General features: G+C 32.6%; 1 protein-coding gene across 1 annotated transcript in view; it reads right to left on the minus strand.

Annotated features, from left to right (window-relative positions):
* The window catches only part of LOC129233658 (LIM domain kinase 1-like), a 44,569-nt gene extending 27,533 nt beyond the window's left edge, over positions 1 to 17,036 (minus strand). The window contains exons 1-4 of the mRNA XM_054867634.1: positions 16,903 to 17,036; positions 12,839 to 12,935; positions 11,556 to 11,691; positions 6,403 to 6,512 (exon numbers count right to left, since the gene is read on the minus strand). Coding sequence (XP_054723609.1) covers positions 6,403 to 6,512; positions 11,556 to 11,691; positions 12,839 to 12,935; positions 16,903 to 16,954 — 395 coding nt within the window. The 5' untranslated portion in view covers positions 16,955 to 17,036. The remainder of the gene's footprint in view (positions 1 to 6,402; positions 6,513 to 11,555; positions 11,692 to 12,838; positions 12,936 to 16,902) is intronic.
* Between the last annotated feature and the right edge of the window lie 697 nt (positions 17,037 to 17,733).

The following is a 17,733-nucleotide window of genomic DNA, read 5'->3' on the forward strand; positions in this document are numbered from 1 at the left end:
ATGCAGATTTCATTTAATGCTAACATATAAATAAAAGAAAGTAATATAAAAAGTATACGAAAACAAACTGCTTTTTCTACAAGAGACACTTTAATATAAGATTTACTGTGTTGAAAGTTTTCCTAAAAATGTCTGAAATGCTTAATCACAAGGCGAAGCAGATCAACTTATATTTAAAAAAAAAACTCCATGATTGCAAGACCATGAGTGCTTTGAACTTTTATGTGGGTGTGGGGGGGACTGATTCCCCTCTTTAGCAGGCATCATGACAATGAAAAAAATGTACAAAAATTCACCTTTTTAAAATTTTATATTTCAACTTTGTTTTAAATACAAAAACTAAGTTAAAATGTTATGCACTCAATTGTTTACATTTAATATCCCCCCCCCCACTATAAGAAACAGTAATAGCCGCAAATAAGCTAATAATAATTAAACTTAAGTTTGCAAGTTAAGGTTGCAAAAATAGAAATTTGAATTTAAAAAAAATATTAATATTTTAGTTATTTAAATAAAAATTAAAACGAGTTAATCTAATGCAGCATGTCAAAACAACTTCAAATTGCCAAAAATAGAAAAATATTAGATGCAAAACGATCGAAAGCTCAGATAAGCAAATTTTCACGAACCAAGTTCAATTTTGGCATACTTTCCATAAAATAAATTTATTTATTTTCTACTAAATTAAAAACAAAACATGCTAATCTTAGGTAGCATTTGGGAAAATAACATTCGATTGGGCAAAATATTTTAATATTTTCATGATGCAAAAAGATTGAAATTTCAAACACTAAAACCCATTTTTCGCGAAGTCCAAGTAAGTTCAATGTTTCCATGATTTCCAAAATAATTACTTCGTTAATTATTGAAATTAAGTGAAAAATAAGTTAATCTAAAGTAGTATATGTCAAAATAACTTCCTATTGTCATAAACATCAAAACATTTACAAGATGCAAAAGGATTAAAATTTCAAACGCGAGAATAAGTTTTCCGCGAAATGCGAGTAAGTTAAATGTTGTGATGGTTTCAAAACTAATTCCTTCGTTAATTATCAAAATTAAACGAAAAATAAGCTAATCTAAAGTAGTATATGTCAAAATAACTTCCCATTGTCATAAACATCAAAATATTTACAAGATGCAAAAGGATTGAAATTTCAAACGCGAGAAGCAGTTTTCCGCAAAGTTTGAGTAAGTTCAATGTTGTCATGGTTTCCAAACTAATTCCTTCGTTAATTATTGAAATTAAACGAAAAATAAGCTAATCTAAGGTAGTACATGTCAAAATAACTTCAGATTGTAAAAAACATCAAAATATTTACAAGATGCAAAAGGATTGAAACCTCAAACACGAAAGCAATTTTTCGCGATACTGCATATCGAACCTATGTTCAGAAAATTGCACTGATGAAATATTTTTAAAAGAATTACAAGCAATCTAAAGTATGCTTTAGATTGCTTGTAAGGATTTTTGAAAGAATCAAGCAATAAAGAAACTTTTCATACTTTTTCAAGGCTTTCAAGCACTTGGAATAAAAACTTTATATTTTTCAGGAACTTTTCAAGGTTTTTCAAGGGCGTAAAATTTACGAACATATGCGCCTGTAAAAAAAAATGGCGCAAGCGCCACGAGATTACTTCCGAATTTATTTGCAAAAGAGGTGGTTCATAGCAGCGTTACTATTACAGTCAACGCACAACACAACAGTTTCAAGAGCTTGGAATCCAATGAAAACTTTAAGATGAATATTCGAGTTATCGAGATCCGAGATCGGAAAGTTCATTCGTTATTGCAAATGTGAGGCTGCAATTCCGAGAAATATCGGTAGCACCCTGCTCCGCGATTCGACGTCATAACTCTTCCCCCAAACCTCTTTTTTATGGATTTCCATGCTGCAGCGGTTGAAGGAGTAATGACGTCAATCTGAAGCGAAATAATACGGGGAAAGTCAGGTTAAGGCGCCGTGGCCCGCGTGTTTGGGTGTACACATTGGGGGTATCTTTGAACACAATGGAAACTTTTAAAATCTGATTTTTAAGTAAAAACAATATAAAAGCGGACTAATCGGACCAAAATGTTAAAAAGCGGTCTAAAGCGGACTTAACCTTAAAAAACGGACTTTGGCGGGAAAAGCGGACCATTTGGGAGCCCTGTGATTTTATTTATGCTAAAACATTTTCAACAATTTAAATAAAGTCTAAAAGCATAACTAGCATAAACAATGATTTCTGGCAAAATCCACAAAATTTCTATAGAAATGTTCTAAAGTAAATGTAAAGTACTCTGTAGTAAATCACATTGCCTATTCATGCTTGCTAAACATTTCAGCAAATTGGGAGTAAATATTTGAAAATGAAAATTTGCATGATCCAGAAGGATTTTACTTTTAACTCTATAAGTCAGGATTGTTGAAGGAGATAGTAAGTACTAAGTTTGAAGGGTTTATAATACCTCTTTCTTCCTAAAAAAACTAATTCAGGAATGTAACAAAGTTCATATGCAGGAGCCTATTAACTTTGTAACAACCATTATTTAGCTTTATGAGAACATGGTAAGTCAACGTTAATGTTAAACTATGCTGTACAAGAAAGACTACTAATATCTTTCGAAGAACACCCAAACCTGTTTTTGTGCAGTCTGTTTTTGAGCGATATTTTTTGTGTGCGGTATAAGAAAATTTCAGTCAGACTGGGACTCAATTGATGAAAGTATTTATAAAATGAGTGGCTAGGTAGTATCTTTAAGTGCCCGACTTTGCGGCAAAATTATCATTACTTTCGACTTCCTTTAAAGAAGAAATTCCTAGTTATTTGGTAAGTTGTTGTCTATGTGAGAATTTTTTTTATGCAGTCCCTATTCACCGCATAAAAAAATATTTTAAAACTGTAACAAAAACTGGTTTTATAGCTACTCATTAGGTGGGCCGAAAAAAGGAATTTTTTGGTAAGCAATTTCTAATAGCAAAAAAAAAAAGTTGTGTATTGCCATCCTAAACGTGGGAAAAATAATTAAAAACTAATATTTATGTCTTCAGATCGCACATTGGCAGCAAAGTTTGAAAAAAAGGTAAAAAATGTTCAATTTTCAAATATTTTTATAAAAATCCAAATGTTAAAATTTTTTGTTCTAATCCCATTCAAATGCTTCCTTTTAATAGTCTTTTAATATATCTCTGAAATATTTACATTCCTTTACAGTTTTAAGTTCGCGCATAAGCCGCAAAGTTATGTGAAATCAACCAAAAATCAATGTTTTTAGCTTATTTTGTATATAGCAGTATTTCTTTTATTAAATGCCAGTTGTATATATTTTTAACTGCAAATGTGCACTATACAGCTCTTTGCTAGAATGGCAATTAAAATATGTTGCATTAACAACCCAGAACCAACCCCAATTCGGTGGTTGCACTTGGTGTTCCACCTTCAGTTCCGAAGAAGAATGGTTATTGACAGGACTCATACATTTGTAAAGTAACTTACAATAATCATAACAATTTCGTTTTAAACAAGTTTCTAAGTTTCGATCAAGGTTTGAAGTTGGACTTGTGATTTAATTTTTGCACTGAGGATCGCGAGCATAAAGATTTTTACATTAATCCATACCTTGTCTCATCCCAAAAAACACCCTACCTACTGACTCACTAATCAGTTTAATAACCCATTCCACAGCCGGAGTGTAAAAGAGGAACATTTATTGATTTATGGGTAAAGTATCAACTGTTTTTGTAAAATTAAATATTATTAACTTTGAAAAAACTCGGTCGGAAGAAATCAAATTTTTGGAAACTGACTTAAAAAACAAGGAAAAGTATTTGATGGATATTGCTATTGCAATACAGGTAGGAAAATGTGACTTTGATCTCGCTCCTACAAAAACGAAGACGTTGTAGTCATTAGTTTTCGTTAACGTGTGCTAACGGAGTGCTGGGGCTGTATAATATTTAAACTAAACTACTAGTGGAATGAAGGCACTCGTAACTAATATCTTTGAAAATTATGTTTCTATGGTTTGATATAATTAAAATTTTAAAGAAAAGAACAAACTTTCATGAAACATGGACTTGTACACTTATTTAAAGTTACAGAAGCCACAAATCAGGTGTGTAATAATCTTCCAAGCATCGTGGATCCAGTAATTAAATGAAACGCTTACTTTGTTATTTTTGAGAAATTGTTATTGGGCATGGCAATGTACTAAATGTGAAATATAAAGGAGTTGGATTACAGTACGGTATCATATAATGCAAAAAACTACCAATCAAGAAACACTTCAAAAGCTAAAAGAGAATTTCTTCCATCAATATTAAGATTTGAAGATTCGAACTACAGCAGTTGACAGGTCAATGTGTTTACATCCTCCGCTTAGTGATGATGAGAAAAACTAGGATATTTTATTATTTCTAGAAACTATACATGTATTCTTAAGTATGCATTCTCAAAATTCCCATATCACGCACGGGCAGTGGGATGGATTGTAGAACTGTTCAGTGAATCTGCAGAAATTCATTTGAGGTATTAGATAAAAGAGATGGATTTATGAAAACCTTTATATTTTACAAACATCAGTACCAAAGTGAGTCGCAAGTCCAACTTCACACCTTGATCGAAACATAGAAACTTGTTTAAAATCATATAGTTATTAAGAAAGTTACTTTACAAATGTATACAATTCTTGTCAACAAGTCCACTCTTCTTGTCGGATTGCAGGGTGTAACACAAGGTGCAACCACCAAATTGGAGTGGGTTCTGGGTTGTTAATGCAACACAATTTAATTGCAGTTCTAGCAAAGAACTGTATAGTGCACATTTACTGTAAAAAAATACATAACTAGGATCTAAAAGAAAAAATACTGCAATATACAAAATAAGCAAAAAACTTCGATTTTTGGTTGATTTCAGGTACTTTTGCGGCTTTTGCGCAAACTAAAAACTGTAAAGGAATGTAAATATTTTCAAAGATATATATATATATCTTTGAAGACTATATATGTCCTTTTATAGACTATTAAAAGGAAGCATTTAAATGGGATTAGAGCAAAAATTTTAGACATTTGGATTTTCATAAAAGTATTTGAAAATTGACCATTTTTTATCTTTTTTTCAAACTTTGCTGCTAATGCGCGACCTGAAAGACATAAATATTAATTTTTTAAATTATTTTTCCCATGTTTGGGATGGCAATACACAACTTTTTTTTGCTATTAGATGTTGCTTCTCGAAAATATCCTTCTTTTTGGGTCACCCTACTACTCATGAAGTTTCAAAAAAAAAAAAAAAAAATTTTAATGCAATTTTTTTAATGTGGTTCCTATACACTGCACAAAAACAGGTTTGAGTGTATTGTCGGTAGAACTTTTTATGGAGGAAAGTGACTAAAGTGGTAAATTATGCCAAGAGACCATGAGTTGTTTTCACATGATCCTAATAGCATATAATTCTTTACTAAGAGGTAAAGTGAACAACTATTTGATATACAGTCAGTAACTAGTGGAAAAGTTGAATACATCAGACTGGAACTGACCCTAAGCTACTAATTGCTTTTCTTCCAGTTTTTTAAGACATAATCACATACTGTTAACTCCTTGCCAGTGAAGTTTGAGTTTAGAACAACAGGAATGTGTCAATTTTGATATGCCAGACCCGAGTTTGGGCAAGAAAGAAATCTGTGCTTCAATTCTGTCAAGCCCAAACTCTTGTCCTGTGCATAACATGTAATTCACCATTTTTCTAATAGAAAATGATACTTGTTTTTATGTTTTCAACGAAGAGTTCCACAATTTCACGGAATTTTTGTTATTTTGCAACTTTTCTCCAATTTCAGTCAATATACATCATGGTCCCAATATCGGAATCAGACAATAATGAAAAATGCTTTTCCTCTTTTATGCTCCAATATCAGTAATCCAACAGAAGAGTATGGCTATCCCAAAAGTGAGAACGGAAGCGAAAATGTTTCATACCGAATTTGGATGCCACTTTGCTTGAATAAAATCCTCAGCCTCACCAAGATTCCCGTTCCAACAATCACAAGTGGGTGCAGCAATTGATATTTCTACTTTTTACTCAAGAAAAACAATATTTTGAACTATCTTTCGATAAAATTTGATTCACACCAAGAGAGACTGCACAATGCATTGAAAGGGAACATTTGACAACAATGAAAAAGGAGGGCGCCAACAAATATTTCTGCTATGAACAAGCTTAAAGAGAGAGAGAGAGAGAGAGAGAGAGAGAGAGAGAAAGTAAAAGATTGAAATGGCATTTTTTAAAAATATATTCTACAAGGAAGGGATTAAAATGAATCAGTTAATGTAAAATAAATTTAGAAGTAAAGCACAAAAGTACAGTAAGAAGCAAATGTTTAAGACTGCTGATGGTTTTTTAGATAAAAAATAAATATACCAATAAAGCCTTGATCTTTCCACCAATGCAAATGATTCTCCATCACCAATATAGTTATTGCAATTATCACATTTAAAGCATTCAGGATGAAATTTGTGATCCCCAGCGACCTGAAAAGAAAAAATATATAAGGAATGAATTTTAAAGTAAAAAGTACAATGACTTTAAAAACTTTTTAGGAGCAAAATGGAAAAGGTTGGTCCTTTGAACTTGAAAAGGATCCTAACAATTATAGAAAAGATTTTTTTTTTTGAACTACTTCCTTTAAACTTACTTTAAAAAAAGATGCTACAGAAAAAAAGGATGGCATTATTATTTTTTTCAATTTATAAACAGTAGATTAGCACATTAATTAAAAATATACCATCAATATCTATTAGACTCAGAATTTGCGACTCAATTCACATATAAAATTTAATACCTTTCTGACTGTATACCTTTGTCAAAGGCAGATAAAAAACAAATGCACAATTGGTTCTGCGAAAGTAAACTGCTGCAAAAGCACTCTACTAAAAATCAGCGCACTTTTATGTTTGATTTAAAGCACACTTGTAAACTGATATTTGAACTCGATAAAAAATTAGCTTTTTAACATTTTCTACCTCTTCTCAATTTAGATTTATTACAAGCTAACGGTAAGTAACCCAAGTGTGATGGCCATGACTAACTGTTGCAAAACCTGATTAAAATTGGAAAGTTAATATCAGGATCATATCATTTTTGAGATCATGTCTGTATCAGGGGTGTTCCCATAGGGTATTATACTCCATGTATGCCGTACACTGTCAAACATGTTTTAGACGTATAGCGTACTCACTCAAGCTTCAAAAATATTCATTTATAGTTCAGGTTCTATCACCACATTTTAAAATTTTCCAAAAGCAAAAATAACATATTTATGGGTACAGATGTGATATACCCCCCTCCCCCATTTGGCGACATCCGATTTTTTGCACAAAATTGAAATATTTTTCTCGCCAATGAGGCGATAAATTTTTAGGCATGGCATCCCTGGTGAAACTAACCTGTGGTTGGCAACGCGAAGGCAAACTTGTTTGAACTTGTTTACTTGGGTTCTTTACTTGGTTTTACGCAGGAGAGATACGTGTTGTTTCGTGCAATATACCTTACAGGAATGCTTATTTTGTGTTAGTTTAGATTCAGTAGTTGTGTTTTGAAGTAAAAACATTAGAAAATGCCAGTTTCTTCAAACTTGAAGGTTAATTAAAAGTTAACTCCAACGTTGTGTGTATCTGTAACGCGCCATTGTCAGATGATGTTTTGTTTTGGACTGAGTGTGAGGAATTATACCATAAAAAGGTAAGTTCTTTATTTTAGAATTCACATAAAAATTCTCACTTCGGAAATTCTTTGTTTTTTACAAATCCTTGAGGGGTTCTTGTAGCTTTTAACTTTATTTTTACTGTATGTTAATTAATTTTACAAAAATAGTTCGGTTATTTTGTTCTAAAAGTTAATTCTTATCGATGCCACGAATTATTTAGACATTAACGTGCCTCCTTTAGGTACTGAATTTTATGTTAACAATTGAAAGTTCTTTCGGTTGTACTCTTAAAAATGCTGAATTTTATTAATAAATCTGCACAATAATGGTGCATATTTCACACTTAAAACTGTGTCATTATTGTACACTGAACGGAAGGAGCCACCCTTGGGTGTACATACACATGAATATGCATAATATACATAAATATACATAATTGTGACCATACTTCGACTGTAATGTATATTAACAGTCGGAGGGATAACGGACCGAGCGGAGCGAGATCCTGGCGAGCCCGAGGTCTCATAGTACTTTCGTAATGAGACCGAGGCAGGGCCGGCGAGCCGAGGTCTCATTACGAAAGTACTATGAGACCGAGGGCTCGTATCCCGGAGAAATAATGAAAAAACAATTAATGAATTAATTTCGACTTGTAATTAATACAATAATTTATTTCATTGTATTTTAATATGTTTACAAAAAACTCCGGCCCTGTACATTTTTGAAGCATATATTCGTGATGTTTTTTGTTGTGTTTTTATATATATTGTGTTCTGAAGTGCTTTGATCATGTTTTTTTATCTGATTTTTTCCTGTTGGCGCTAAAAAAGCATCGCTAAGAACGATGTATGACATATGTCGTCATACATCGTTTTCTTGGCGACGCTTTCTTGCCGCCAACAGGAAAAAGTCGCCAAGGGTGGGGTATATCACATCAGTTCCTATTTATGTTATCAACATTTTTCCCACAAGTAACCTTATTTCTTTTTCGGGGCACATATGATCGCATACATGTAGTGTGCATGATGGATTAATGGGAGAAATTGATGAGAGCATCACTGGTCTGTATATGTAGCTTGTACGTCTCACAGGATGTGTTGACTTGTTTTTGCTTCCTACTTTCCTTACTTTCCAGTTTTAGGCCATTTCATAGCTGACACATATAAATGCAAATTTTGCCTGCATTTGTTGGTTGGAACCAAAGTTCATCTCATGAAATAATTTAAAGCAGAGTTACACAGTTATAGAAATGAGCACATGAGAAAAAGTTTTGAAGAAATACTCTTTTTATTCAGTCCCAAAAACATGTGTAAGCTTTTAAATTTAACGCAATAGCATTAAATCTAGTTCAACAGGAAATAAAAAAATCATTGGTCTAGTAAGCCACAAAGAATTTTTATTGTAATTTCGAAAAGAATTTAAACGTAAGACATTCTACAAGTGCTTCAAAACTATACACTTAACGAGAATGATATGAACTGGTCACATTACATAAGACAAACAAGAAGGAGAGAATCAAGAAGAACAATCTCATAAATGCAAGGAATTCTTCCCACATGCAGAATAAAAAATCTTATTTATTCAAACAGGGTTCATACTCTATTTGAATGGAAAAATTCCATGACTTTTCCAAGACTTTTTCATGACTCCATAAAATTTTTCATGGCCTTGTTACACGACCAGAATAGTACTATTTAATATCAAACTTGCCAATATTTGGAAACTAGTATTAGTAAAACTTTTAGGTGAATGCCACTACCTCATTGAAGCACTTGTGCTTGAAAAAATATCAGTGTGCACCTAAAAAACTAAACTATTCTTATTTGTTTTCATCCTGTAAATTTAAGTAAAGCAAAAATATAGTGAATACAAAATAATAATGCTTAAATGTCTAATTTTTTTTTTTTTTAATAAACAGGCAGAATGATAATGAATGAGATAAAGGTTGAATGAGTCATTACTAAGTTTCAATAAATTTGCTTTAAAAGTTGCCTCTTAGTGTCCCCAATAGTGCATTTAATCATCCACATAACATGACAGTATTTTGGTTCGTTAAATTAAAGCCACATTCTTTATTAAATTCATAATTCTGAACCATCTATTTTATTTTCTTTTAAAAATTCAATAGTGAATAAATCTTCAGATTCAAATGTATTTGTTTACTTATTTGCACATTTTTAAATGCATATAAATTAATAGGTTCAGAAATTTTAGAACACAGTGTTTGATTCCTGACGTTGAACGTAGCAGTGGATTGCATGAATTAGTTTTGCAAGCTATGTTTTAGAATATTAGAGTTTCCCTGTTTCTGTATTTTATCGCCTGATTAAAGATCTTTACCTTCTAAAACCTTCAACAAATTGAGATACTCACTGATAAATTTAATAATTAAGTTTTTACCAGCAATAGAAAAGAACACGGATGCAATTACATTGCGTTTTTTGAGTGAGCGTGGCAAAATCAGGAACGTGCAAGTTCGCTACAACAAAAAATAAAATATAAAAAGTGCTGAAAATAATGGCAAATTCAAAAGAAGTGATGTCCAAGCAGTAAAATCACATTGCAAAAAAAGACGAGATGCTGCTACAGAGGTGGATGAAATGAGATTTTAAAAATTCAGATTTGTTTTTGGGATCACTCAATTTTTCAGTTTAATAGCTTTTACTGTCAAATCACTCAATATTTCTAATGTTCTTTAAGCTTCTGTTACTTTCTCTTTGCCCAGGACATTTTTTCATGATTTTAAATAAATTTCCATGACTTTGAATGAAAATTTCGATTTTCCATGACTTTTCCAGGTCTGAAATTTGATAATTTTTTTCCCATGACTTTCCAGGATTTCCATGACCCGTACGAACCCTGTTCAAAACAACAGCAGCAGTTGCCAAACACTAACACCCTTTGGACTCAAGTAAAATATTCTGAAGATTATCTGAAAGTGTAAAACTATCTGAAAGTATGAAAAAGCTCGACCCCCTCCCCCCACCCATAACAACTCTTCAAATATGCACACAAAAAACATTAAAATCATTGATAACAAACATTTTAAAAGTTACTTTTAAAAATAACTTTTTATTTTTAAAATGTGTTGTCAGCTCAAAATTTACTGAAAAGGCAACCCAAAATTTTTGGATCACAAACACTCTAGGCTTGTTTACATTTGATCTCATTTCAATCTGCATGCAGCAAGAATGGATTTTAGTATAATACAAATAACAATAAATTATTATTTCTATTTTTTTGAAAATATATTTTGGAATTTGTTAATTTTTTTAAATACTAAAACGTTTGCATTATTATATGTGGATTACTGCCCCACAAGATGTGTTAACTTGATTTTTTGCCTTCTAATTTTCAATTTTAAGGTATTTTATAGTGGATGGTCATTGGGTCGAAGCTCAGTGGTAATTCCATGCCACAGATCTGGCTCTGTTTCCTGGTCGACTCAGTGGGTCAGTAAAATAAGTACCAAGAGTGCTTGGAAGCTAAACACTGGGGGTTGTCTATTCAGCTGACCACCTGAACGGAACATTTGCCTTTGCAATCAAGAGCCCTCGATTACGAAAACTGAGCAGGCATAGTAGACCTTGGGTCTTTATGGGCTCTTATGCCACAGTTTAGTTATACTGTGTGCAGATCAGTATATCTTTATGCTTACTCATCCACAGGACCAGTCGCTTTTTTTAAAAGGATTTCTTATTCTGGTTAATCATTAAAAATGTCTTCTGATATACAAAATACAAAGCAACAATTTGGATACAAGTAATCTCGAGGATAGTCCACAAATAGTTTTCATTAAAAGCTTAAAAAGATTTGGTGAAAATATGAAAGTTTTTAGAAATGTGTTGAAGATAAAAATTAATATTACCATTACAGGACCAGACATAATGTGTTGGCAACTGTGGCATTGTTCTCCAAATTCATTCCAATAATCTTTTTCACAAAATACAAGACCATCTTTTTCAAAAAATGTTCCATTGACTTGCTGATGACATATCGAACATCTAGAGGAAGAAAAGAAACTGTCAAATATGGTTATTCCACTGTTGCAACTTTAATCGCCATGTGGCGAGAGCTAATTTTCATTTATAAAGGACGGCATAGTTGAAATTACGAGCTTAAAAAAGGAACCAGTTGATTGCTGAAAGCAGCTAGCAAGTAAGCATTAATAAAAAGAAAGCAGAATTAAAGAGATGATTAGTAAAATAACTTAACACTTTAAAAGCAAAGTCAGTGCAACCTGTACTACTTGGGAAATTACAAAATTATAAGTTTTGTTTACAAATGTCTCTTTAATTATCATGGTATTGATTTTAATACCCAAAATGGTATTTTAAAACACATAATTTTAATATTTTCCTAAAATAAGATGAATTGACATAATTTTTCGAGCTTTGTCTGCAAATCAATACTACTTGAAATAATTTATACAATATATTTTGAAAACTGCTTTTCTATTTTTGGTAATACACATTGATGAACTGTTGCCTTTTTCATGTATTTTTAACACAATGTACTGAAAAACAAAACATTTTGTTCATGACTCTTAAAAAAAATTATTATTTTTAATAAAAGATATGAGCTCTCACGCGAAGAACATGGTTTCGCTTTTTTGCAAAATAGCTCAACATGTTTTTACTTTATTTTCCTACCTCAACATCTTTTTAGGGTCAACTCCACTTCTTCATTTCATTTCCAAGTGGCATAATCGGCTACAATTTTAAGAGTTCAATGGCAAAATGGTTAGATGGAAGAAGATATTTTGAGGTTTAAACATAACTTAGCAAGGAAGATTCAAATCAATTTTTTTCAGTGTATTTTTTTTTTTTTTGGTAGGGAATACAAATTGTTTATTTTTTGTCAATAAAGGTGAAAAAAAAAAAAACCTTCAAAATGATCCCTTATGAAGTATGATAAAGTATTATGGAAGAAAAAAAACACCTTCAAGAAATAACATATACAGAAGCATCCTTCTGAAGTGACTGTACGAAAAAAACCCTTATAAATGATGAAAATGTATGAAGAGAAGAGAAAGGTCAAAACAGTGCTTCACTGTATATGACTCATTTAGCTAAATTTAAATTTATGAATCAACTAAAAAAAATTAAACATTACAAGTTTTCAAAACTTGAGAACAAAATGGTAACTTACTTAAAGCAAGAACTATGCCAGTCTTTATCACAAGCTTGGACACATTCTTCCTCTTCTATGTTTTTATGACATCCTGAACAGATCGGGACATCCATGCCTATGAAACAAATTCAAACAGTTAAATTAATCAAGCTATGAAATGTCTCATTAACATTTCCCATTTAATTTATAAATTATTTCTAAAAATCAAGCCACTTGGCATCTCATGTGTGGTCAGGGGTCTGCCCAGGATTTTTCACAGGGTCCTATTTTTGTGAATTAAAAAAAAATAAAATCTTTTTGTAAAATTTCAAAATGTATACCAAAAGCCCAGTAGCCGAAACTTTCTAGTCAGTCCGTGACACTAAATTGGACATTTGAAAATAATCTGCAGCAGTATTCTTTATTTCAAGTTTTCATAAAATACACTTGTCCCTTGTAAAGGTTAGGACTCAGAAGTTTTCCAACTGGCCAGTGGCCACTAGACCCGAAAAACTTAGTGGCCACCACTGTCGCCAAGTTTTAAAGTATAAAAAGGGTGTGTGTGTGGGGCAGTGTTGCCAGATTGGGGGAAATTTCCCCATTTTGGGGAAATCTGGTGTTCTCTGGGGAAATTTTGGGGAAATGGGTTTTGAGGGAATTCTTTGGGGAAAATTTTTTTTTCTTGGGGAAAACCTGGGGGAAAAAAAAAATTCATATTTAAATTTGCGTCTTGACATGTGGTAGTTACATTGTTTGTATCAAACTGTGTTGGTTTAGCTTTGCTCAACTTTATGGAATTCGCATTAATAGTTCTGTGTGAGTAACTAGTAGATACGTGAACATGAAACAGGCAAAAATAAGTGTGATGAAGGATGTTCTTGGATAAATATATACAAAAATCATAGTTTAAATGTACATACAGAAGCAGAGTAGTAAATGCGAGTAGAAAAAAAATGGTTATTTCTTATCTCTTGGTCAGACGCTTGTATTTATGACTAGTGGCACACGAACGGCTTTGCCCGTAGTAGAAAATTAAAAGGTATTTTGGTTCCCCTGTATATTTACAAATAATGCACGATGAATTTCTCGCCAATTCGATTGCCCACGTTACGGTTTCACATTTTGATAAATTGGTAATTTAGTCGTCCATCTTATGAAAATTTTGCTGGGGAAAATGTTCTTAAAATTGGAATAGAAAAAGAACAAAATCAAATTTTTGAAAAATTCGGACAGAGAGACTTTCAGCTTTATTATTAGTAAAGAAAGATAAAAAAAGATAAAGTCGAAAAAAAAAGTGAAAATGGGAAGAAAAAAAAAATTGGGGAATTTTATAAGAAAATTTGGCTATTTTGAGAAAAAAAAGTTTTTCAAGAGACAAAATAATCAGAGAAAGTCGATTCATTTCATGAAAATATTAGTGGAAAAATAATTTTTGAATTTGAAGAAATTTGATAGAACAATTTTGGGGAAAAGTTGGAAGGGAATTGGGGAAATCTGGATTTGACCATCTGACATTATGGTGTGTGTGTGTGTGGGGGGGGGGGGGGGGGTCACTACTTGCATAAAAATAAATACAACTCTGCACACTATGAAAAACAGTTATTCAAATTATATTTATTTAAATGTGGCTAATTTAAGTTAATAGGTTTTGAATTTTTTTTTCATAAAAGAATTTAAAAAATTAGTGAATGAGAAGTTTGCAGGAAACTGCATTTTAAATGAATGTTTTAATTTATAGCAGAGCTTCCAAAGTAATGAGGATCAAATACAAATGTGCAGTTAATAATTCATTTTTCATGAAAATAATTATAAAAAAAAAAAGATTTATTTGTACATTTTATGTTACCTTCAATAGTTTGTATTGAGGTAAACTGATCGAAACTTGATCTAATCCTGTTTTTGGAAACTTAGGCAAGTAATAGTCTTGTCTATTTCCATCTTGCGAATGACCAAACATGGCGTCTAAGCGAAAAATTAATGATTATAAATAGATTTTTTAATTTGTCAAGTAGTAATAGATTCAAAATCCTTGAAATAGTCAGTTTTTAGCACCTTAGCCTCTAAAACATTGAATATAAGATTATATTATATATGAGGTTAAAGATTTAACACTTTTATTTTATTCAGTAACTTACCGCCCATTAGCCACGGCTAAAGCAGAAATACGTGAAATACACCGCCAGCTCAGTCATTTCCAGCCGAGGACTGCAGTTTCGTGCTTATTAGCACTCATCAGCCCGGCATAGGAAAGTGACTGAGCTGGAGATGGAAAACCCTCTGAAGGAAGCCAAGAGTGCGAAACAAACTGGTAGCCAATATAGAATTAGCAGCCCAGACGAGTGACCGAAGCAATGGTTCGGTTCAACTCGAAGATTGAACGCAAGGCAAGGTATTTTCCATCTCCAGCTCAGTCACTTTCCTATGCCGGGCTGATGAGTGCTAATAAGCACGAAACTGCAGTCCTCGGCTGGAAATGACTGAGCTGGCGATGTATTTCAATTTTATTTTACTTTACGCGGATGAGTTTTGGTTTTACGCGGATGCAGCAAAGCAAAAGGATACAATTTTCCCCTCTTTCAAAATCCCAAAGATTGTAGATTACACGTAATAAACTGCATTTTGGCATGCTAATAATTGAGCTTGGGCCGCTGGAAACATTTTATACGATTGGTCCCAGAGCACTTTCCAGAAGTAAAGTTATTGAACTCACACAGTTCAGAACTCACTGGAAAAAGAGTTTTTAGGTGTGACAAAGGAAGCCAAAATCAACAAAGATACCGACATCAGTGACACAACCAAAACCGTTCATTGAAAATTTTGAGCCATTTCTAGACTGATCTGTCTGATTTATTAGTGAAGGAAGATTCTATCAAGGAAATGATGCAAGTGATCATGGTTGCGTTAATGCTCTCAAAGAACTACAGAGAAAAATTTTTAGTGACTGCCAAAAGACCATCATAGCCAGCAGCTCCTCTTTATAAACAGAACACGAAATTATTTTGTGTTTTCTTTATATATATTGTGCATAGAAATCAATATAAGTACACATTAAACATTATTATACAATTAGTCATCACTAGAATGAAGTATTTTTTTTATCCACGGAACCTAACCCCTATTTTAACACAACTATTAGGTCTCAATTTACATGGCATTTCCGTGGAACGTAACCCCTGCGTAAATCGAGGGTCTACTGTATTCAGATTTTGAACATTGGTTTATATTTTGTTAATTTTCAGTGATAAGTTTAACCCTCGAATGAAAAGCAATAAAATTATTTCAATTGTGAACTCCAATTGTATAATTATTTAATTTAAGGCGCTTTGGCTATTAATTGTTCCCCACAAATCCGTATACCCCCTATTCAGTTCTTCTTTCTGTGACTAAAAAATTGTAACAGTAAAAAACTCGACAACTTTTAAGCAAGTTTCTACCGCATTGGAAAATTATTGCTCAATAAATGTTAGAGTTTGAAAAACATTGCTGTTTTCGGGAAGATTTCGATAATTGGGAATCTGGCGCTCATTCTTCATTGGCTCCAGCACCTGCACGAGAGGTATTTTTCATTGCAAATCTAAAAAAAGAAAAAGGAAACATCTATTCACATAGAGTTAGTATAAATCAGCAGGGTTACCAAAATAAAATTATTTATGCCAAAAATAAGACGAAAGCGCCAGGTTCCCAGTTATTGAAATATCTCCCCTGTTTTTCAGGGAACTATTTTAAATTGCATTATTTTTTAGCAGTCTAGTCGTTATGTTTTTTTTTTTTGAGATGAAAATATGATGCAAAAAGTTCCGTATGCTTCCATAAATAGAAGAAATTACAATTGCATCTTATAAATAAATGATAGATAACATTATAGGAAACTTAAAACTATCGATAATCATCAGTCATCAATTGTCGACGACATCATATTAGAAGAGTTGAAACACAAAAAGTTTCGGATTTGTCATTAAGAGTTGATTAAAAAAAAAGAGTCACATTACTTTGCTAAAGTGTCAAATTATTAAATACCATGAATAAAATATGTCAAGTTTTAATTAATCAAATTTTGTAAAATAAAAAAAAAAGAAAAAAAAAGGACATTCTTAGAAAGTTACCTAATTTATTACTAGAGCATTTTGCACCGGCTATCACCACTAAATTGTACATGCGCTAAAATCCCTGAAATGTGACAATTAAAGTACAAATGCAATTTTTTAAGGGTCGTTAACTCTCCGCTTAAAAATGTCGCCATTATAACAACAAGAAATAATTGTTGCCAACTTTTAAGTACTTATTTGTGTTAAGCAGAATCGTAGCCTACGAGGATAGGCTACGGCAAAACCGCTTCGCAAAACTGGGACTCTACGCAAAACGAAGAGCTGCAAGTAGTTTCTCGGTAGCATGTTGTACAGAGTCCCTAGAAGTTTTCATACGGGGATGGGATGTGGCGATAATTATTTATCACAGGTAAAGTAAAAATGTAAAATTTTCAATTTCACAGGGAATTCTTTTACGTGCCAGCAGTGATGCAAGGTTTATTCAAATTACGTGATCCGTAGCCGCTCTTCAAAAACTCCGCACTCACAAAAAACCAGGGCGGACTTGGTCTTCCGAGGAGGCGTCAATCTTGTCTCCCAAAGGGCGGTGCAAAAAAAAAGACCTGTGACCCCCCCCTCCACTTCCTCCAATCAACTTTAATTTGAATTCTGAAACTTCTAATTCAAATTATGTTTTTGCAATCACGAGTTGCGACAAGAACCTACCCATTGGAGAAATTGTTTCTAGAATCGGCTCCCTCCCTTCCCAAGCTTATCCCTCCTCCTGGTTGGTTAAGTGTGTATGTATGTGTGTGTACGTGCATGTATGTTTGCGTGTAAGTGTAGGATATTGGCGCAACCAGGAGACGGTTTTCGCTATAGGAGCAGCATCGTGAGGAGCCGGTCGAC

Source organism: Uloborus diversus, unplaced genomic scaffold, assembly GCF_026930045.1.
Source record: "Uloborus diversus isolate 005 unplaced genomic scaffold, Udiv.v.3.1 scaffold_590, whole genome shotgun sequence".
Taxonomy (NCBI): domain Eukaryota; kingdom Metazoa; phylum Arthropoda; class Arachnida; order Araneae; family Uloboridae; genus Uloborus; species Uloborus diversus.